The following is a 23,504-nucleotide window of genomic DNA, read 5'->3' on the forward strand; positions in this document are numbered from 1 at the left end:
TCCCCAGCCCAGGGCTGAGTTAGGTACTCAAGGCTCCTTCCAGGTACCGAGTGCTCCTCTGGTCACAGAGCAACATCATGTTACAGCTGTTCACCTGTCTGTCTTCTCCATTAGACTCACAGCTAAAGTGACCATATAATATACCACTGTGGATTAAGTGAAGGTTCCTATGGCCAGGATTCTCACCTGGCCCTGGGTGGCTCACTCACTACACACGTGTAGGCAATACATTGCTATTGACTCTATATAAACAGCTCCATCCAGTATTGTGGGCAACACAGAGTGTCACAACTGCAGGAGAGCAGAGACCGAGACGGCTGCGGGGGCAGAGAGGCCCAGAGGCAGAGACCGGCTTGCTGCAAGCAGATTCGCTCTGAGTGGAAGGGATTCTAGTGACTGACCTGCCTGCCACCCTGGGAGTAAAGTTGGATACAAACCCTTTCACCCCAAAAATGTTCCATTGTCATTTCTTTGGTCTCATTGAATCCATAGTGAACTTGCCCAGGGCTGAAACCCACTGGAAAGACAACCACTCAAACGGGGAAACTTTTGAAAGTGAAATGGGGCACTTTTCAAAATTACAGCCCTACAGTAAGTATGATTGATCTCTAAGTTCTTTAAGTTCCCTGATTACTCTCCTTTGGTTCCTCAATGCCTAGCACAGTGTTCAGCTCACAGTCGGTGATAAATACTTTTGTGACTGAATGACTGGATAAAGGTAAGTATACATTTGCAGTGGTTAAAAAAAAAAAACACTCAAGCTACAACGTTCATGAAAAAATGTTGGGTGTTTAACAGCAGCTTCAGCCCATCAGATCTCCCTTTTCACAGGAAAAATGAAGGAAGGGTACTACTATCCCAACTGACATAAAAATGAAAATTGAAGCATAATAAACTTGCTCAACATCACTGCCCATTTTGTTAAAGCATATATAAACTCTTGAATGAAATGTTATGTCAAAATCAACAGAAATCTAGAACTTGAAATACAAACTCTGCTCCATTAGCTTACAGAATAAGTGAAACAATTTTTGTAGATCTGAATGATGAACTGAGGAAAAAAGAGAATACTACTTCCAATAACTCTTGAAAGAACAGCTGGTCATTCCATGGAGCAGTGTCTCTCAACAGGGTTCAACCGCAAAGCCTTCTTTCGATTCTCTCAGAGCTAGCGTCTGGGCAAAGGCTGGCAGACGCGAATTAAACACACCCATTATAACTGCACTTTCTTTAACAGAAGGTATAAATATTTTGCTTTCAGAAAGCTGCCTTAAAATGACTGACCCTTAAAGCATTTAGAACTACAAATTGATTGTTTTGAATACTTAAAATTTGGTCTAAACTGTAATAAAAATAATACTCTGTCTTTTGTACAAATCCAAATAAAAGTAATGCTGCTAAGTACATTAATAACATAAAGATGAGGTGAAGCTGGTCAACTATCACTACTACTAAAAACAGCTAATATTTGGGCTCCTGCTATAAGCCAGGCACAGCCAGAAGCACGTTACAGATAGGAACTCACTTAATCCACACAACCAAGCTATCTGGGAGATACTATTATTTTACAGAGGAGCCAAATCAATTAGCTTGTCCAAGGTTACAGCTGTCTTGGGGCTAGAATTTGAATCCAATCATTCTACTGCCAAAATCTGTCTTTTAAGTAACATACCCACTGCCTTTTATCACAGAATTTATGACACTGCAAACTGAGGCAATCCTTTAGAAAGCAACCTGGCATTAGATCAGAAGCCGATATATCTGAGTGTCATACATGCTGACATAGGTTCACTATGCTTTAAGAAAGAAAAAAAAGTGGAACAACTTAAATGCCTCAGATTACATGGCTTAATGAGGCCAGTTAAGAATATGGCTATGAAGACTGCACAGCCGACAAAGCTTACAACAAATACTGACTTTTAAAAAGCAAATATAACAATGCAGATAATTTCTGACTACAATTATATAGGACAAGGCTTTGGATATAAATTATCTCTAAATACTGATATAGCTGTACCCAATAAATTTACATTTTCCCTGTTTCTGCTACTCAAATGTTTTAAATAGAATTAACATTACTTTTATAAGAAAACAATATGTTTGTTGGGGCGATGAGCTTGCTCTCCTCAGTCCTTGTCCCGCCGCAACAAAGAGTTGCAGGGCAGAGACACAGTAGTGAAGCAGAATGAAAGTTTTATTTTAATACACTCCAAGAGAGGAATGGGCTAGAGGCCAGGTAGATAAAGGAAGGTTTACTTGCTTACCTGGAGTAAGACAAAGTGAAGACTTGTGCTTGAAGTCTGGAAAATGGAATTGACGTAGGACAGGGACATGGGACAAGCATCATGATTAACTTTTCCTGTTCAATGATGAAAAATGCTAAGATATAACCAGTATAGTAAGAACAAGAGGGACCCCATCTTAAAGCTAAGATTCCATTTTAAAAAGTAGAGAGTTGAGAAGATTCCTAACATTCTTTAGTAATCAGACAACCCACCTTAAACAGGGCAAGCAGTCTTAACTGATATGTCTCCACTGCTTGAGGGTAACCACTTTTGGAGAAGAACACGATCAATAAATCCCTTGTGTTAAGTTTATCGTAAAGAACTATCTAGAGGACTGACTGTGAATGAGGACATAGTATCCTTCACTAGAGAGAGACATCAGGAGACCACAAGTCAAGCCTACCCCCAACCACCCCACCTTGGACCTTTGCCCCACCTTGAAAGCCTTAAAAAGACAGAATCCCCAGCCTTTCAGTACATCTCCTCTGAGTATGCCAGCACTGTCCTATCTTTAAGTGTGTACTTTTAAATAAAGCTTTCTCACTGTTCAAATTATTGCATTTTTTTCTCTTTGCTATTTCACTCTATTTCCAAGTCTTCACTCTGTCTCCACTTTATCTTGATAAGCAGGAGGGGCTTCTGAGAGCTCAGATTTGGGCATGTAAGTTCCCTTTGCCTGGGTGACCCGGATAGAACTGCAGCTTCAGGAGCCTGCGTGAAAAATCTCCTTTCTTTGGGAAGTTCTCAGAACATAATCTCACTCCATCCCGTGCTCTGCAGCTCCCCCAAATCCTGGGGTGGTAGGGGTTAGTTCCCCCACAGTGCAGATCTAAGCTGACACGGACACCAAGTGACCCTCACTTTATGAGTTGGCAAAGGTATCTGCCCTAGGCAGAGAACTTCCCCCCTTTCCCTCTACACTTTCCTGTTCTCTTCTGTCTACAAGGCAGCTGTCATTCCCTGCTGCCCTTGCTTTAATGAATTCCTTCCTTGCCTATACTCATCTGACCTGCTTGAGAATTCTGTCTCCTTCAGAGTCAAAAACCCTCCCCCGTCCACACTGAGGTTTCACCGGTGTGCAGGGAGACTGCCCCAGATGCATCTGCCTGGCAACAGGATGGAATAGCAAAGTGACAGAGCACAGAGACAAAGGGTAGTAAGTTGAGCAATAAAAAGTCTTTTAAAGATGCACACTCCAAGAAAGGGGAGTATGGGCAACCTCAGAGAAGAGGAGGCATGCTTAAGGGCTTAGGATTTTGTCTTTTAAGGCTTTCAAGAATGGGGCAAAGGTAAAGGGTTGGGTGCATAGGCTTGTCAGGTGGTCTCATTTCATGATTCTATCTCTGGGGAGAGACAATACGCCATTGTCTATAGCCAGTCCTCTCCGTAATTCTGTAGGACAAACCTTTTGTTCCTCTCTAAGATAGTGGCCACTCCCAAGTACTGGGAACACATCAGTTAAGACTGCTTGCCTTGCCTTAAGAGAAATCATTGGCTGATTACCCTTCCCAATTCTCTTTCAAAAGTGGAATCTTAGCCTTAAAATAAGTCCCTCTTGTTCTTATTATGCTATTTATATATTGACATTTGTTAGGAAAATTAATCATGATGCTTGACCTTTGTCTCTGTCCTATCTCACCTGTATCAGCTAGAGCAGTTCTCAAGCTCAGCCCAGATTCAGAGCAGATGGAATGAAAGCATATTGCAAAGGGCGTTAACTCTGAGAACCTTTCTGGTTCTCTGGCTTTATCTGATTAACTCCAAGTTCTTGGTAGGCCGCACCCTCTTTTCATCCAGCGCATATCTGTCTTTCTGCCTAACATATACACTTAAAATACCTTATAAAACCATACATGAAATATACACCAACATTCAAACATATGTGCACTTCAGAAAATAACTTCATCCAAGACCAAGAGAGGAAAAACGGATAGACAGTTTGCCCTTTGTCCCACAAAATGCAAGTTTCCTACTTGGATAATAAAATACAACTACTAAGCACAAGAGCTCTTCTATTCACTCTACTAGGTATGCATATGGGTGTAAAATTGTAATATTTCCAGAATATCTTGCTTGGCTTTAGTACATCTGCATATCAACAGGTGTTCCTCCAGGGGTGATGAGAAGTTCATCTCCATATCAGTGGGTAATTTCCTGGGCAACCAAGGGCTTATCTGCACCTGAGAGGTTAGGGGGAGGGCAGGCTAGCTTCTCCCAGAGCAGGAAAGAGAAATGGCCCTGGACCACAGTTTGTAAGCAATAAGCGGGTTTTAAAACTTTATTTCTCCCTTTGGCTGATTTCCATTTTAGAGGTATTTTGCCCCAGGATTTCCTCTCCTCGGAGTTACAGCATAGTAAATATATTCCCAAGAACCAATGGAAAGGGTCAATGCCATCCAGGCTACTCCTGGTTTAGCTACTAAAAACAGCATCTTATCTGGATTCACCGCTGAATTTTATCAGACATTTAGAGAAGACATAACACCCATTCTCCTTAAAGTTTTCCAAAAAATAGAAGAGGAGGGTATACTCCCAAACCCATTCTATGAAGCCAGCATCACTCTAATACCAAAACCAGGCAAAGATACAACAAAAAAACAAAATTACAGACCAATATCCCTGATGAACATAGATGCAAAAATACTCAACAAAATATTAGCAAACCGAATTCAAAAATACATCAAGAAGATCATACACCACCATCAAGGGATTCATCTCAGGGATGCAAGAATGGTACAACATTTGAAAATCCATCAACATCATCCACCACATCAACAAAAAGAAGGACAAAAACCACATGATCATCTCCACAGATGCTGAAAAAGCATTCGACAAAATTCAACATCCACTCATGATAAAAACTCTCAACAAAATGAGTATAGAAGGCAAGTACCTCAACATAATAAAGGCCATATATGACAAACCCACAGCCAACATTATACTTAACAGTGAGAAGCTGAAAGCTTTTCCCCTAAGATGGGGAACACAACAAGGATGCCCACTCTCCCCACTTTTATTCAACATAGTACTAGAGGTCCTAGCCATGGCAGTCAGACAACACAAAGAAATAAAAGGCATCCAGATTGGTAAGGAAGAAGTCAAACTGTCACTGTTTGCAGATGACATGATATTGTACATAAAAAACCCTAAAGAATCCACTCCCAAACTACTAGATCTAATATCTGAATTCAGCAAAGTTGCAGGATACAAAATCAATACACAGAAATCTGTTGCATTCCTATACACTAATGATGAACTAGCAGAAAGAGAAATCAGGAAAACAATTGCATTCACAATTGCATCAAAAAGAATAAAATACCTAGGAATAAACCTAACCAAGGAAGCGAAAGACCTATACCCTGAAAACTGCAAGACACTCTTAAGAGAAATTAAAGAGGACACTAATAAATGGAAATTCATCCCATGCTCTTGGCTAGGAAGAATTAATATTATCAAAATGGCCATCCTGCCTAAAGCAATCTACAGATTCAATGCAATCCCTATCAAAATACCAACAGCATTCTTCAACAAACTGGAACAAATAGTTCTAAAATTCATATGGAAGCACAAAAGACCCTGAATAGTCAAAGTAATCCTGAGAAGGAAGAATAAAGCAGGGGGAATCTCGCTTCCCAACTTCAAGCTCTACTACAAAGCTACAGAAATCAAGACAATGTGGTACTGGCACAAGAACAGAGCCACAGACCAGTGGAACAGAATAGAGAGTCCAGATATCAACCCAAACATATATGGTCAATTAATATACGATAAAGGAGCCATGGATATACAATGGGGAAATGACAGCCCTTCAACAGCTGGTGTTGGCAAAATTGGACAGCTACATGTAAGAGACTGAAACTGGATCATTGTCTAACCCCATACACAAAAGTAAATTCAAAATGGATCAAAGACCTGAATGTAAGTCATGAAACCATAAAACTCTTAGAAAAAACATAGGCAAAAATCTCTAGGACATAAACATGAGCCACTTCTTCATGAACATATCTCCCCGGGCAAGGGAAACAAAAGCAAAAATGAACAAGTGGGACTATATCAAACTAAAAAGCTTCTGTACAGCAAAGGTCACCATCAGTAGAACAAAAAGGCATCCTACAGTATGGGAGAATATATTCATAAATGACAGATCCGATAAGGGGTTGACATCCAAAATATACAAAGAGCTCATGCATCTCAACAACAAAAAAAGCAAATAATCCAATTAAAAAATGGGCAGAGGATATGAACAGACACTTCTCCAAAGAAGAAATTCAGATGGCCAACAGGCACATGAAGATGCTCCACATAGCTAATCATCAGAGAAATGCAAATTAAAACCACAATGAGATATTACCTCATACCAGTTAGGATGGCCATCATCAAAAAGACAAACAACAACAAATATTAGTGAGGTTGTGGAGAAAGCGGAACCCTCCTACACTGCTGGTGGGAATGTAAATTAGTTCAACCATTGTGGAAAGCAGTATGGAGGGTCCTCAAAAAGCTCAAAATAGAAATACCATTTGACCCAGTAATTCCACCTCTAGGAATTTACCCAAAGAATGCAGCAACCCAGTTTGAAAAAGACATATGTACCCCTATGTTTATTGCTGCACTATTTACAATAGCCAAGAAATGGAAGCAACCTAAGTATCTATCAGTAGATGAATGGATAAAGAAGATGTGGTACAAATACACAATGGAATATTATTCAGCCATAAAAAGAAAACAAATCCTACCATTTGTAACAACATGGATGGAGCTAGAGGGTATTATGCTCAGTGAAATAAGACAGGTGGAGAAAGACAAGTATCAAATGATTTTTCATCTGTGGAGTATAAGAACAAAGCAAAAACTGAAAGAACAAAACAGCAACAGACTCACAGAACCCAAGAATGGACTAACAGTTACCAAAGGGAAAGGGACTGGGGAAGATGGGTGGGAAGGGAGGGGTAAGGGGGAAAAGGGGGCATTATGATTAGCACACATAATGTAGGGGTGGCGCACGGGGAAGGCAGTATAACACAGAGAAGACAAGTAGTAACTCTATAGCATCTTACTACGCTGATGAACAGTGACTTTAATGGGGTATGTGGTGGGGACTTGATAATGGGGGGAGTCTAGTAACCATAATGTTGCTCATGTAATTGTAGATTAATGATGCCAAAATAAAATAAAATGAAATAAAAACAGCTTCTTATCATCCAGATAAATCTGTATGATCATCAAGTCACTTGACCTCCAAGCTTTTGGTTCCTCCTCTTAAAAAGAGAACACAAGTACAATCCACACACACTAAAGACAAATGGACACAATAAACGAGTAATATGTGAAAGGAATGTAAGGAGACAATACCTCCAAAACATCTTCAACTGTTAATATGAGTAAGGAAAAGACCCAGAAATGCTATCAGTATCCTGAATCAGTAGTCCACACACTAAAGGACGTGAGGTGTGACTCCTTTCTCTTGGACAATCTCCAATCCATTCTCCTTTATAAAGGCATCTAAAAAATTCAGACCCCCAACCCACTAGATCTAGGTCATTTCATTCCCATAACAATTGTAAACATATTTACTATTAGTTAACCGCTATTATATAACTCATTTTAACATTTTAATGCCTTTTATCTATTTTTATGCATTGATACTACAAAAATCTCACAGAAGAGCACCTTTTATCTAATTGACTTTTGGTCCCTTTCACCTAAAGTCTAGCTCTTAACTCGCTCTACTTACAAAGCTCAGTTCACAGAAATGCTGACCTAGACTGCAAATTAACTCTGGGCCCTAGTACAGATTTGGCGCTAGTTTAGTCACTTCCACACCTAGAATAAAATGTTAAATAACTTGCAGTGGTGGTTCAGGGCTTTAATGTTTGTGATACAGGATAACACTCTGGATTTTCCCGGGCTTTGTTGACCATAAAAATAAGAGGGTGTGTGCAAGACAGGAACTTTGTAACTAAGGGTCACAAGATTAGAACGGGGAAAACAAAAGTGAAACTTGGGGTAGGTTCCCCCGTCGCCTCCCAGTGCGTGCACCAGAACAGGAGCACTGATCCTGCCCCGGGTGCACTGCGTTCCTCGGGGCTACGCTCAGTCCCGCTTTGCGGGAGGGAGTAGAGACCCGAGAGCGTGACATCGCGCTCCGCTCGCCCCTTCCGGCCCGCGGGGCCGCCCGGGCTCACCGGCTCCGGGGCGCTCCATGGCGGCTGCGCTCGGGGGCGCGTCTCGGCAGGCGGCGGTGGCGGCGGCGGCCAGGCGACGGGCGGGCGCCGCAGCTCCGGGCTGGGCGGGAGGCGGAGACCGCAGAGGCGGAGGCCCGGGTGGGGCCAGGGGCTGGCGGGCGGCGGGCGGCGTTTGGGGGCGGGGGCCGCGGCGGGCGGCGGAGCCTCGGGCCGCGGCGGCCGGGCCCGCGGAGGCGCCGAGCCCCGGGAGCCGCAGCAGCCGCAGCAGCCGCATGCCCGGGCCTGGCGTCCGGAGCCAGCGGAAGGGGCCGGCACGACGCGCCTCTGGGACCCGGATTCGGGCGAGCGACGCCGGCCTCGCTCAGGGAGGGCGGAGGGAAGCCGCGACCGGGCGCCGCGGGGAGCTGCGGGCGCCCTCTGCTTTAGGATGCCCGGCCCTCGACCTGCCTCCCGCGGGGTCCTGCGGCCCGTGGCGGCCCTGTGACTGCCGTCACGCAGCCCTTTACGTCCCACGCTTTGATGGGTGACAGTGGGACCCAGCTGAAAGCATTCCATGCCCCTTGGTCTCCGGAGGACCCACGCCCGGGCTCACCGGCTCCGGTGTTTCCCCAAGAGCTTTCAAAACACTTCTGATAACGACGTTTGGAAACGGTGAGATTACAAGAAAGGGACCTTGTCCATCTGTATAATTAGATATTTTATTTACTCTACCTTAAAAATGTGGCGAAGTCAGTCTCGAAATTTTAACAACGGTTTTATGCCTGCAAGTGGAAACCATCTGGTTTTTGCAGATTAAAGCAGTGACGTGAATAAAATGGGAGAAAGAGCAATTTAATTAATTAAAAAAAAAAAAAACCTCTGACCTTGGAGCAATTCTACTGGATTTTTCTTTTAAGTTAAGCTATGCAGTAAGAAAATTGATTAGGTGCATCTCTCAAATTAATGTAGCCTCTTTTACAAGTAACACATTGAAAGCGGGCTAAAGTGAGACGGAAGCAAATAAGGCCTTGGTACAACCACAGTAGTTGGCATAAAGACCATACACAAGGTCCTAGAGCTTGTTACTTTGATTTTAAAATAATTCCAGCAAGTGCAGTATTTGATTTGTGTACCCACAGCAATTATGGGCTGATGAGAGAGGTGCACCAGGTTCCGCCAACATTTACTCTGTACTGAGGTAATACAGTTAAATAAGGTCTTTTTCTCAAGGAGCTGGTCATCTGATGCACAGAAATACGAGTAACTGCAATAAGTAATAAACTAAAATCTGCAAAAAAGTAATCCATGCCAACATTGAAGGGGATCAGAAGATGCCTCCCCCAAATAAGCTACATTGGCGTTAAGATTGTTACGGGCTGGAGGCAACTGAGAAACAACAGACACGGAAAGAACTGCCCTCTCCCTTTCTGCCTAAAAGGAAGGCAAAAATTTTACTTTGTGGAGGTGACATAAATTTCCATTTGTAAAGGTTTTCCCCTCTTCTGTATCAGAAGACTAGTATAACTCTTAGCTACATAGCAGATCTAACTAAACACCCTTACGTGCCTTACATTTCCTAGTCACTGCCTGAAGACAACGGCGGTTCTAAAGTCTTTGTATTCCCAAGTGCATAAAGGGTGCTTATGGGTAGTTGTTGAATGAGTGAATAAAATTTTTATAAGCATCAGATCTGTTTAAATACTCAGATTTGCCAAAAAAGAAAAAAAAAACCAAAAGTTTTCAAAAAAACCAATATATTTAGTACTCCTACTGTCCTAAAGCTTCCCCAGCCTGAGGCTAAAAATTGACATTAACATTAATATGTAAATCTTGATAGGTACATGAACCCACTCTCTCCTGCCAGAACTCCAGCCCTAGAAATCCCTCCAAAATACATCTGGGATTCAAAAGGGGGTCTGGCATCACTAATGAATTTTCCGCTGCTGTGCATCCTTATCCCTTGTGTCACTGGGTTCTGCTAGTCCACTCTCCTTTCCAGGAAGTCCTGTGTCATCCCCAGACACCAGCTGATTAGTGGTTCCCCTGCCCACAGCGGGGGTCCTCTCAGTCCTCAGAATGACACTCTCATAAATGAGAAGACCAATTCTTCCCTCAGCCTCCACATTACACTCTGCTTAGTGGTGTTTAAAAAAAGAGACAACAGGCCCCAAATGGAGTATTTTATGCTAAGGCATACGATAGTAAACCAACACTTAATACCTAACCTATTTGCAGTAAAGGAATGTAATCTTAAACCTGTAAATCTGGAATTTCCTGGCCAACACTAGCAAAGTAATCTGCCTGAGAGACCCCATCTGTCCCCCAAACAAAGGTGATATAATCTGCTCTTTCCTTGTCTCTGTCCCTTCTGCTTATAAAAGTCTCTCATTTTGTGCAGCTCTCCAGAGCTCCTTTCTGTTGGCTAGAAGGGATGTTACTCCATTCATGAATCATGGAATAAAGCCAATTTGATCTTTAAATTTACATAGTTGAATGTTGGTTTTAATGGTGAGTAGTGCCAGTTAAAGAGCTCATTTAGAGAGCATGTTCCTTTTGTTAACAAGAAAACAGACCCAAAATGGAGTCACTTATGCTAAACCCACATTTTATCACTGAAACTTAATTGCCATTTCAACTCTCCCAGAAATGGAATCTTAAACCAGTCAATTCAGAATCACCTGATCAGCACTAATTAGGTAATCTGCCTGAGAGACCCCTGCAATCCCTAAGAGAAAGTAACTTTGCAATAACCAACCCAATGTTTTGCCTAGTATAACTTCCTTATTCCCATTGCCTTCTGCCTACAAAAGACTTATATTTTGTCCAGCTCCTTGGAGCTCCTATCTGCTGGATCGGATGTTGCCAGATTCTCATTTTTGCTCAAATAAACTCTTAAAACTTTTATATTGCCTCAGTTTATCTTTTAACAATTCACACACACAGCCCTTTTTCTCCCCATAAGACAAGGGGTGGCCTGTGGGTAAAACTGTAGTATTTCCAGAATATCTTGTCTGGCTTTAGTACATCTGTATATCAATAGGTGTTCAGAGGGGGAAAGAAGTATGACTTCAGTGCATTTACAACATTCCTCAGGGGTGGAGAGAAGTTCATCTCCATATCAGTGAGTCATTACCTGGGCAACCGAGCGCTTATCTGTACCTGAGAGGTGAGGGGAAGGGTCAGTTTTGCTTCTGCTGGAGCAGAAAAGAGTGAAGGGCCTGGACTGTAGTTTGTAAGCAATAAACAGGTTTTAAACTTTATTTCTCCCTTTGACCGCTTTCGGTTTTTAGAGGTATTTTGCCCCGGGATTTCCTTTCCCCGGACTTACACACACACAGCCCTTTTTCTCCTCATAAGACAATGTGCACTGGCAAGGTATCTGGATTGGAAAGGTTCTGGTTCAAGCCTACCACACTGTCCAGTTCCACTGCTTCTCTCTGACCTTTAGGTTGCTAAGCTGGCTCGTTTATCCCTACAGAATCCTTTCTGTACAGTGAGTTCTCTTCAGGTCTCCCACATCTCTTCTGTGATATGGTCCCCCTTGCACTTCTACCAAAACATGAAATCATGCGGTTCTACAAGACATGGTCAAATGTCGGTAGAGAGTCATCTGGGACCCTTGGTGATCTAGGGTGACTCAGATGACATTTCATTTTGTTGGAAGAGAAATATGTGTTTAACAATAAAGCATATATGCTTTCCAGTTTATTTTTGAGTATAACATTTATTTAAGGTATCATTGTTTATTACATTAAAAAGTAATAAGGGGACAATGGGAGGCCATGTTTATTACATTTAAATAAAAAGGAATCACTATACCTATTCAATAATAGATTTATTTCAGTAGCTGGACATAAAAGATCTGATATTAAATATCAGGATGCAAAATCTTTAATGATTTTAAATATTCCTGACTTCACATTTCAAATTCTTAATGTATATCAGTAACTTGGCAGTTTAATAAAATTTTTAAATTCTGAAAACTCATAGAATAACATTTAAAATTTTCTGTAATACATCAAGCAGAAGTATATATCTCTAGATATAGATACACATACACACACAAGAAAAGAAAACAAGCATATCACATTACATTATCGTCAGATCTTATAAATAATCTAAACAACCAAAAACAAGCCACAAATCTGTTGACCAAATAAATTATTATAAACTGTCTCAAACTTCAAATTTGCTCAGAAAGAAACATTAGGTATTAAAGCAAATACTTGTTTAATAACAGAATGCCAGTTGGAGAAAGGATAGCTTCATGGCAGACAGAACGTTTTTCTCAAGTCATACCACATAGGAAATATCTTGAAGCCATGTGACTGCCAAGTCCATGAGCAGGCAAGCTCTTGCAGGGGTCATGGAACACAAACACTCCCAGACCAAATTAAAACGTTCATATTGCACAGTTTATTGAATCAATTTAAAACACACAGTGAGAAGCAAGGGAGAAGAAAGGGGTACATGAATACTCAGGATTAGATGAATGGGCCATGTTACCTGAATCCTGGACTATGCAATATTCATGCATCCTCTCTCTCTCTGCTGCTCCATCAGCTTTCCCTGCTCATGGTGTGGTTATAAGGACCAGGACTGAGGTCCAAGCAAATACAGAATACAAGTTTTTTTAAACCACCAACACGTACTTGCTCTATTGGAAAGATTCAGGGACAAATACTCCTGGCTACAAGTGCCTTGTATGCATCTAGTACCTCATGATTATCGTATACCTCTTCATGCTTCCACCCCTTTTGATATGAATCTACATTTAACACATGCTTCACTTACTAACCACATATCTGTACATAATACATCTTAGCTCATTCATTCCATCTTTTCTTCGATAACAGAAGAAACAATTAAAGCCGTTTTCTTTTCTTCTATAACAGATCTGAATATTCTCAAACAATACCAATGTGTATTACAAATCTCTAACACAATTCTCTGACTAGTTGATCTGCTGCCTTTTTACCAAATTTTTATAACTCCCGTTGTATTTCAACCTGGCGTCAGAAAACCTCCAGAAAGTTCAACCTTAACTTTTAAGTTTCATTTAATTCTCCTAATGAATAGCTCTGATTCTGTTTTCAAGGTAACGATAAAAGGAAAAGGAAAACCTGTCTAGATTTTCCTCTCTGTTCTGATATTTGTACTTTCTCCATCCACTTAGCTCGTTAATAAGACTCTTTACTTGGAATGTATCTTTTTATTCCCCCTTGCTTTTCTTAATTCCTTAAAATATGTGTGTGTATATATATATATATATATAGAGAGAGAGAGAGAGAGAAAGGGAAGGGGAACTGCAGAAGTGGGGTCCTTTCAGCTATGTGTCTATCTGAAGGTCTCAGCTTGGCTTGGCCTGCCCTTAGGTCCAACAAGTGTCCTCACTCACTGTCTTGTCCCCACTGGAGTTTTTGTGACCAGTTCTGCCATTTGAACTTCCATAGCAGGCATCCACAAAACTCACTGTCTTCTTCTGCTGTGTCAGGACCTTCACCATATATATTACAGGTAGAGTGACCAACTGTTCCAGCTTGCCGGGTACTGTTCAGTTTTATCACTGAAAGCCCCATGTCATGGGAAACCCCTCAGTCCCTAGCAAACAGAGAATATTATCACCCTAATGCGGATGGAGAGAAATGAGACAATGTGTCCAAAGGGTAAAGATTTCTATGGGCTGAGAGAATCAGGAAAGGCTTGGAAGAGGAAGCAGTATTTGATACCAGATCTGAAATCCAGTGGATTAAGAGGGTGAGAACATCAGGGGGAACACATTCCAGGCTTGGGAAGCAGGACTGTGCAAGTAGATACAAAAGAGAGTGGGTCTACCAGTTTGGCGGGTTAGGGCAGCATAGGTCTGGGATATTAGGCTGGAAAATTAGGTTGGGACCAGATTAAGGAGGGTCTCAAAGCCTGACTAAGCAGTTGGGACTTTATTGCATAAGAACTGGGATTTGTTAAAAACTCTGACCTTGGAACAGACATAGTGAAGGATGGCTTTAGAAATGCACATCTTTCAAGTCTGTGCAGGATTTACTGGAGAAGACAGAGGGTCAAATGCCCAAGTCTAGTTAGTTCACTGTGGTCTTGCAGCAATGCAGATGTGACAGGCAGAAATCTGAACTAAGATTTGGCCTAGATATAAAATGAAAGTGATAGATTTAAGATACTGCAAAACAATCTGTAGTGTGGAGTCAATAATATGGAGAAAGACAATACTGGTTAGCTGGCACCAAGACATTAGGTATGGGGTGAATTGAGTGTTCCCAGAGCAATCCAAAATGCAGATGAGAAGTGAGCGGATGGAGGATGGGGTGAGTTGAGTAAGCAAGATGGCAGAAAGGGTGTGGTGGGTAATGAGAGCCTTCTCCTGATGCCTCAGGAATCTTCACTAAAGTCAATGATTATATTCACCAATCTTAAATGTGAGTGATTTGACTGTAGAAATCAGATTGGTTTGAGTAACAGAGAGTACACAGGACTCCTTAGCTTGGAGGCTGGGAAGGTCCTATGATTCTAAGCACCTAACAATTTGAAGAAATCTTGTGGGAAGGGGAGGCTGTGGGTAGGGGTGAGGAGTGGGCTTTCACATGCCATCAGAATTCGACCCAGTTTCACTAGCTTCTGAGGGGTGGGAGCAACATTCAGCTGGTTCCATTTAAATACCCATGGAAAGAAACTAGTAGACAGATACAGTAAGGGAGAAAAACTGATTAAGTAATGTAGGGGTTATAAAATAAGAGCAACATGAAGGCACTGATCTTAGGTAGGATAGAGAGGAGGCAAGCAAGTTAGGTTTGATGGTTGCCGCTGGTATTTGGATGGGGTCATAGTTAAGGGAGCTACTTTCTAAAGATGTCAGTTTTCTTGATAAAAATAAGTGGTGAGGTCATTTGCTGGGAGAAGACACTGACAGAAGGATCTTGGTGATTTGGAAGTTTTATGGATGTACAAGTGATCACTGATCTGGGTTTGGATGGGGTCACCCAGGAATAATGTGTGGGTTCAGGGACTATGGATGGAACACGTTCACTATCTCTGTGATAACAATCTGAATCTTTTTTTTAAATGCATTTCAGCTGCCTAAATTATGACATACTTATTACATTTCTTCTTATCTGAGTAAAAATGAGAAATAATCATTGTAAGAACACATTCATCAAGAACATGATTCTTTTTCTTCAAATGAAAAGGGATCATTTACTTATTCTAAGGAATACACTAGTTTGTATCATTACTCAGAAATAATGATGTTCTTATAGTGCCAGTTTTGAGATAATTGCTATTTTTATACACTAAAGTAATGCTCCTGACCACATTTTGGGCACATGCCAAATTGGGAGATTAGGCTTAACAGCTCTAATTAGGTTTCCTGAATTTGATTACAGCTGGGGATTAGTTTCTCACTGGGTAGTTTACCTTACAAGATTTCTTAGCTCAAAACCATATGCTTTCCTGACTATTTTTTGTATGATATATACATCATGTAAAGCATCATTACAGACCATTCTGCATTAATGATTTATTGTTCTTCTTACTCTCCAGTAAGATCTTCTGAATACTAAAATGAATGTGTGTTAAGAGGTGTATCAAATTCTACTTTCTGGGTCATCAGGGATGTATATTATTATTTGTTGGTTTCATGGTCTTCTTAATGTACTGGAGAGTATTAATAAAGTCTACATTTAAGCTTCTTATTGTCCATTTTAAATGTGCATTATAATTCTTTTTCATGGAGGTATTAATTGTATTAATAGAATGTATTAAATCTGGTTAGCAGATTCCACATCTTTCCAAATTTTGTCATCTCATTGCTTACTTGGCATAAATAATCCACATTTTTAAGTTGTGTAATTAAAATTTAAACCAACATCATACAAGACTTTGAATAATTTCAGATTCAATGATATAAGAAACAGAAAAAAATATGTAGAAGTTTAAAAGTCCAGAAAGAAATGGGATCAGAGTTGGAGGAAACTTGAGTCTATTCTCCCTTACACAAGAAAGGATTTCATTATGGATGGTCATCTATTTGAATACATTCAATACCTAATACCTCTTTGCCTAAGTATTCTATGGTTTCAATTCAAAGAATGCCTTTCATTGTCTATTGACCTACCTATATAATGAAAGAAAGCCAGAATAATTATAATCAACAAATCTGCAAAAATCCCCTCACCGTAAGGTATCAACTACCTAAGGTCTCCTGACGCTCAATCTTCATCACTATAGATAACATAGTACATTTTACAGACATAATTTCTCCATGTAACTATATAATATATAATCATTTATGCCACCTTTTTACTTAATATCTTTTCTAATAGCTATTTCAAATATGTATTTTAATATATAGCATAATTCACACTATATTATAGTGTTTTTTTGTTTTATGCCATCATTTGTTGAGCCAGTCCCTAAACCTTGATCATTTTGACAATGTTGGCTTGCTAACAAAATGTACTTACAAATATTTTTGGATTTTTTTCCCCCTTATTTTTTGTATTATTTTCTTGATGTGTATATCAAAAGTAAATTTACCACCATCCAAAAGACAAACAACAACAAATGTCAGTAAGGTTGTGGAGAAAGGGGAACCTTCCTACACTGCTGGTGGGAATGTAAAAAATACTGAGGTTCCTCAAAGATCTCAAAATAGAAATACCATTTGACCCAGGAATTCCACTTCTAGGAATTCACCCTAAGAATACAGCAGCCCAGTTTGAAAAAGACAGATGCACCCCTATGTTTATTGCAGCACTATTTATGATAGTCAAGAAATGGAAACAACCTAAGTGTTCATCAGTAGAAATGGATAAAGAAGAGGTGGTACATATACATAATGGAATATTATTCAACCATAAGAAGAAAACAAATTCTACCATTTGCAACAACATGGATGGAGCTAGAGGGTATTATGCTCAGTGAAATAAGCCAGGCGGAAAAAGACAAGTACCAAATGATTTCACTCATATGTGGAGTATAAGAACAAAGAAAAACTGAAGGAACAAAACAGCAGCAGAATCACAGAACCCAAGAATGGACTAACAGTTACCAAAGGGAAAGGGACTGGGGAGGAAGGGTGGGAAGGAAGGGAAAAGGGCAGGGAAAAAGAAAGGGGGCCTTACGATTAGCATGTATAATGTGGGGGGGTCACGGGGAGGGCTGTGCAACACAGAGAAGACAAGTAGTGATTTTACAGCATCTTACTACGCTGATGGACAGTCACTAATGGGATTTATGGGAGGGACTTGGTTAAGGGGGGAGCCTAGTAAACATAATGTTCTTCATGTAATTGCAGATTAATGATACCAAAAAAAATGTAAATTTACCAATTTAAGAGAAAGTTCACTTTTTAATGATTTTTTTAGTAGCATATCAGATTGTTCCACAGGTTTAAAAAAAATACGCAAAAGGCATCTGCTTCCCCACAGCCCTCACTATATCAGGTTTATTATTCACTGGGTACTTCCTAATTATTCACAGTTGCACTTAAATCATCAGCAATGCTGAAATATTTCTAATGGCCAAATATTTACAAAGTACCTAATATTTTGCCAAAATTCATGGGTCTTGTAAATAGACATCACTGTCAACAGGCAGCATAGTGGAGCTGTTAAGAGATGGGACTCTGAAAGCCAGCTCACTATCTGTATGAGCTTTTGAGACAGGATGCCCGTGAAGTTGGGATTGCCTACCGAAGTATGAGTTCTTTAGCTCTTCATCCAAGTCCCACCAAGATCCATCTCTACACGCTCTTTTGTGTGACACAGATGAGTGGGGATGGTAGGGACAAATTATTATTTCCTAACACCTTTCAACTATATCAAGCAAGCTAATTGGCTCTTCCCTAAGCAACCTTGAGCTCTTCCAACGCCTACATTCTAGTGGATGACATAAGCTTGATCCAAAATGTCTTCATTACCTGTAGAAAACATTTCAGTCCTTCCTTTAATGTTCATTTCATATGTCCCCTTCATTTGATCTTCCCAAATAAATGGGAATACTCTTTATTCTGAAACTCCCCTATGCTTTATTTTTACTTATTTTGGGATAGCTAAAATATTCTACCTTCCACTATAGGTAATCCTCTTATTAGATAGTCAGCACCTTCAGGGAATCTACCACCCTGCTTAGCACTTAGGATAGACTTGATTTTTTTTTTTTCCTGAAGTGAATGATGAGTTAGTTGACTTATCTACCCTTACACACTAAAACCCATGTCACCTATGCTGTAAAATTGAAGAGGAAAATCTAGGAAATCTCCAGATCACTTAAAACAATACTTTTGAATTGATAATCTAGCAATTTACTGACCAAAGCCTTTAGGTGGTTACATTTTTTTAATAGTTTTTGCCTTATTTTCTCTGTGAAGATTTGACTACCATGGTTTTCAAGATTGAATCACAAATAATTGACCTCAAGATCTTGAGCTAATCCTGACAGAGGCAAGAAATCCTTCAACAGCTTTATTTAATTGACTTAGAGTTTCATATTCCTCAGTTAGTCCTCATCTCTGTGTACTCTTCACAATGACTGGGTGCCTCAGTCATTTGTTAACTCCCTCCAATTTACTTGCCTTATTTGTAATTGATTGAAATCCCCTGCAACCTTTCCATTCCATATTCCCCTTCTACTAATATGGAAGTGATGTTTTTCTCTATTGATTTTTTTTAAGGGCTTATTCTAAACAGCTAACAGAGATACTCACAAAAATCTAAAGTTAATATCTTTACCAACTTCCCAATAACACAAGGACCTTCAATGGTTTTAACTTTCATCACTCTCCTGGAATATTTGCTATTATTACCAAATAATCTCTCTTCTCTTGACAATTTTTAAAAATAATTTCTTTGTCTTTGGAGCACTGCACTTTTACTTTTATGGATCTAGGTATGTTTTTACTTTACTTGCCTGCTGGGAAATATGGGGCTTCCTGAATCTGAGAATTGATAGCTCTCAATAATTCAGGAAAATACTCAACCATAGTTTTTATTATTGCCTATTCCTCATAATCTCCTTTCCTTCTTCTACAACTGTAATTGAATTATGTTAGAAATCCTGACTGTACTCTCAATTCCCTTTAACCTTTTTTTATTCTCCGTGTCTTGGTCTCTCTGAGCTTCATTTTGGATAAGTTCTTCCAATGTTTTCTCCAGTTCACTAATCCTTCCTGCAGCTTTGTCTAGTGTGTTATTTATCCAAACAATGGAATTTTTAATTTCAGGTATTATATTTTTATTCATTTGTTGGTATCTATTTTCTTCTTTTTCAAATATCTTTATATTTTTTTCGTAGTATCTTACTAATATTTACAAGTCCCTTCTTTTATTTCTTTAAAAAATAAGAACTATATCATTTTTATATTCTATATCTGATAATTCCAGTTTCTGAAGTCTTTTTGGGTTTGATTATACTTTCTATCCTTTTTTCCTTATTCATACTTACATTTCATTTATTTCTGGTGTATTTTTAAACTTTTGATTGTGACCTTATGTTGGACCTTTATGTGAGGAAATTCTTTGAAGCCTGGTTTGAAGTTACATTCCTCCAAAACAGATACAGGTTTGTTTCTATGTCACCAGGGGGCACCATTAACCTGGAACACTTTAACTTAAATTCCCTATGTGATGTTTTATACCACATAGGTAGGGTTGCCAAATAAAATACAGGACATGGTTAAATTTCAGATAAACAATAAATAATTTTTAGTGGAATATTTACAACACACTTATAGTAAAAAAATTTTTTTGTAGTTTATCTGAAACTCAAGTTTAATTGGGCATCTTCTATTTCTATTTGCTAATTTTGGCCACCCTACAGGTAACTTGAATTTGGCTTCAAACACACATAAGGGCTTGCTTAACATTATGAAGTCTCAGGGAACTGTTTTTAGCCATTCACCCAGGACAAAGGTTGAAATGGTAAATTTCCAATGTCTCCTTCTTTAAGATAGATTTATTTATTGTTCATTAATATACTGGTAGTGTTGACCATTAAAATCTCACATCTATGCAGCGATCTCCCACAGATCTTTAGTATTATCTGCTATCCTCTGCACACCATGAAATATTCAAAATGTGAACTGAAGGTCTCTTAAGTTGACCCTTGGGATAAAAACCAGCTTCACAGATCAGTTACCTTTCAGGAGTCTTTTCTTTTCCTTTTTCTTTCTTTGTTGTTGTTTCTATAGATCCCTTACTGTCTTGACAAATCCATGAAATACCTTTAAATATTTTTACAGAGTTTCTCCAGAATTTCTAGTTATTTTTGGCAGCATAGAAGATGTTGTGAGACAGAGTCATTCAAAGTATCTCAAATGTATGTTATTAGAACCAGATGTCCTTGGGTCCTTTGTTCTTACTGACTCTGAAATCTGGTATTCTTGGTGTCTCCTCCACATTTTAACATTCTTTGCCAGTCAATGGGTCTAGCACAGGAGTTAGTATCCTTTTGTTTTGCTTTCATACTCTGCAAAGACTGTTGGCCTGTCCAACAACAGAATAGAGGAACTTGCTATGAGCAACATCTAATGACATCGGCCCACTGCCATATCCACTGCCAAACAATGCTCTTTCTCTGAGGATAGATTTTAACTCCCTGCACCCTAATCTCTTGAGGAATCTTATAGAATATGGGTCAATCTAATGCTGCCACCACCACCACCCCAACTTGTCTTCTGATTTAGCCCAAAGGAATCCCATTCTAATTGGTGTGTCTTACTGGAGTTTCTGGAACCACACCTGAGGCTCCTCATGGAATTAGCCTTAGCTTAGTTTTGTAGTTGCATTTAGAAGACCAGTTTTCAGAGTGGGGTTAGATTCCTCTAACCCTGAAGGGCACCCCTGCCTTCATGGGCAAGTGACCAGCAGCTTCTTTCTTCCATCTCTGATGTCAGAGGGGTTTCAGCTTGTCTTACTTCTAGGCCCACCCAGCACTGTGCACTCTTAGCACCTAGGGCCTGCTGGCACTGGCTTATACCAGACTGTGAGGGCCAATTGTTAAGTTTCAGGAATTTTGAAAGGTGGTGATTAAGACCAGCTATTATAAAAAATTAAACTACAGAAACATAATTAAATAAGTCATATTAAAAATGATGTGCGTATAAAGCTCTTGGAGGAAACCATACAAGTCAACCTTATGTGTTGGATTAGGCAATGATTTCTTAAATATGACACCAAAAGAGTAAATAACAAAAGAAAAAAGTAGATAAATTAGACAGTGTCAAAATTTTAAAGTTTTGTGATTCAATGGACACCTCTAAGAAAATGAAAATATAACCCACACAAAGGAGAAAATATTTGTGAGTTATGTATCTGGTAGGAACTTGTATCCAGCATACATTTTTTTTAGAAAATGTATAATTCAATTAAAAAACAAATAACCCAATTAAAAGACAGACAAATGATTTGAGTAGACACTTTACCAAAGTAGACATATAAATGGCCAATAAGCACATGAAAAGATAACATCATTTGTCATTATGGAAATGAAAATCAAAACCACAATGAGATACTTCACACCCACTGGGATGGCTTTAATCAAAAGGACAGACAATAACAAACATTGGCCAGGATGTGGAGAAAATAGGAATGTCCAGAATAGGCATATCCATAGAAACAGAAAGTATATTTGTGGTTGCCATAGCTTGGGGGAGAGGAGAATAACTGGTAACGGTTACAGTGTTTCTTTTTGGAATGTTGAAAATTTCTAAAATTAAATTGTTGTGGTAGTTGCACAACTCTGTAAATATGCTAAAAACCATTGAATTGCATGCTTTGAAAGGGTGAATTGCATGGTATGTGAGTTATATTTCAATAACCTGTTAATTGAACAAACAAGATAATAAACATTCAAGACACACCACTTTCTAATTTACAACATTTTACTATCATCTACATCCTTGAGGTTATTTACTAGGAGATAGCATGCAAGTGGCCCCAGAACATAAGATCAAACTGAAAACAGGATCAAATGATATTAAACCAGCAAGGACTGTTTATCTCAACTAATATCTTGTTTATTTCTCTTTATGAAACAGCCAGATGGCAGTAAGTGATAATACTCTACTAATCCCTTATGAAGACTCATTTGCTTGAGATTTAAAGGCCAACAATAATGATCTGCACCATTATAAGAAATATAATGGTGTCATGAAGGGTTTCATGGCAAATAAAATTATTCAAATATGGCATAAAAAGATACAGTCCATCATCCTGCTGCACTCCACCAATAAATAATTGTTGAATAATATAGAAAATACAAAAATGGATTAGATCTTTCTTTATGCAGTTAAGGCTCAGTTAAGAAAATAGAAACCAATTTAAATATTTAAATATAAAGGCATTTCATATTGAGATGTAGATACTTATAAACTTTTGGAAGGGCTTAAGGAGTGAAAGTCAGGGAAGCTAAAACTGAATCTGAAACTTCTTGCTTTCATGCGGAAGTCAAACTGTAAGAGACTGAAATCAATAATTATGGTTGCCCTGAAGCCCTGGGGTGAACGGCTGAAAGGGAAATATGGAAGTTGCTGCAAAAAGATACATCTTCACTTCACACATGTCTACCACAACTGCAAGAGAAAGAAGAACAGCTTCTACCTCTCTTCTGCCTTCTAATTCATGTATATGTACAACTCACTAGCAGAATCTCAACTGTATTTGGAACCCCTCTGGCAAAGGACTATCGAAAACGTAGTTCTCATTCATCTAACCCCTGTAATTGAAGGTAGACTACCAAATGAAATGATGCTAAGCACCAACAAATAATCTATGACTCATTACCTTCAAGGGTATTTGTGTAATTTTCTGAGACTGTATTATTTCTTAGTGGTAAGGGATGCAAGCTGAAGAAATTTTATCTTTCCCTTAGGTAACTTGACATGCCTTGCTTGAACCACTCACTGGGCTCAGGCACTTTTCCAAGTTGGCAATCCCTGAATTTGTTGGGAGTTTATCTCCCAGTCTCTGGCATATGTCTTAAGAAATATAATGAGTACTAGTGAATTTTCTTCACTTGTTCCTGTCATCATTATGACACTAATATA

At 39.4% G+C, this 23,504-nt stretch overlaps 1 protein-coding gene across 3 annotated transcripts in view; it reads right to left on the minus strand.

Moving 5' to 3' along the window:
* Positions 1 to 10,736, minus strand: part of AKAP7 (A-kinase anchoring protein 7) — a 150,564-nt gene extending 139,828 nt beyond the window's left edge. The window contains exon 1 of one of the 3 annotated variants that reach the window (XM_036903787.2): positions 8,471 to 10,723. In XM_036903787.2, coding sequence (XP_036759682.2) covers positions 8,471 to 8,744 — 274 coding nt within the window. In that variant the 5' untranslated portion in view covers positions 8,745 to 10,723. Of the gene's footprint in view, positions 1 to 8,470 lie in introns of all 3 variants that reach the window. The other 2 variants (XM_036903788.2, XM_036903789.2) reach the window with 2 other exon arrangements.
* Between the last annotated feature and the right edge of the window lie 12,768 nt (positions 10,737 to 23,504).

Source organism: Manis pentadactyla, chromosome 12 (assembly GCF_030020395.1).
Source record: "Manis pentadactyla isolate mManPen7 chromosome 12, mManPen7.hap1, whole genome shotgun sequence".
NCBI classification, from domain to species: domain Eukaryota; kingdom Metazoa; phylum Chordata; class Mammalia; order Pholidota; family Manidae; genus Manis; species Manis pentadactyla.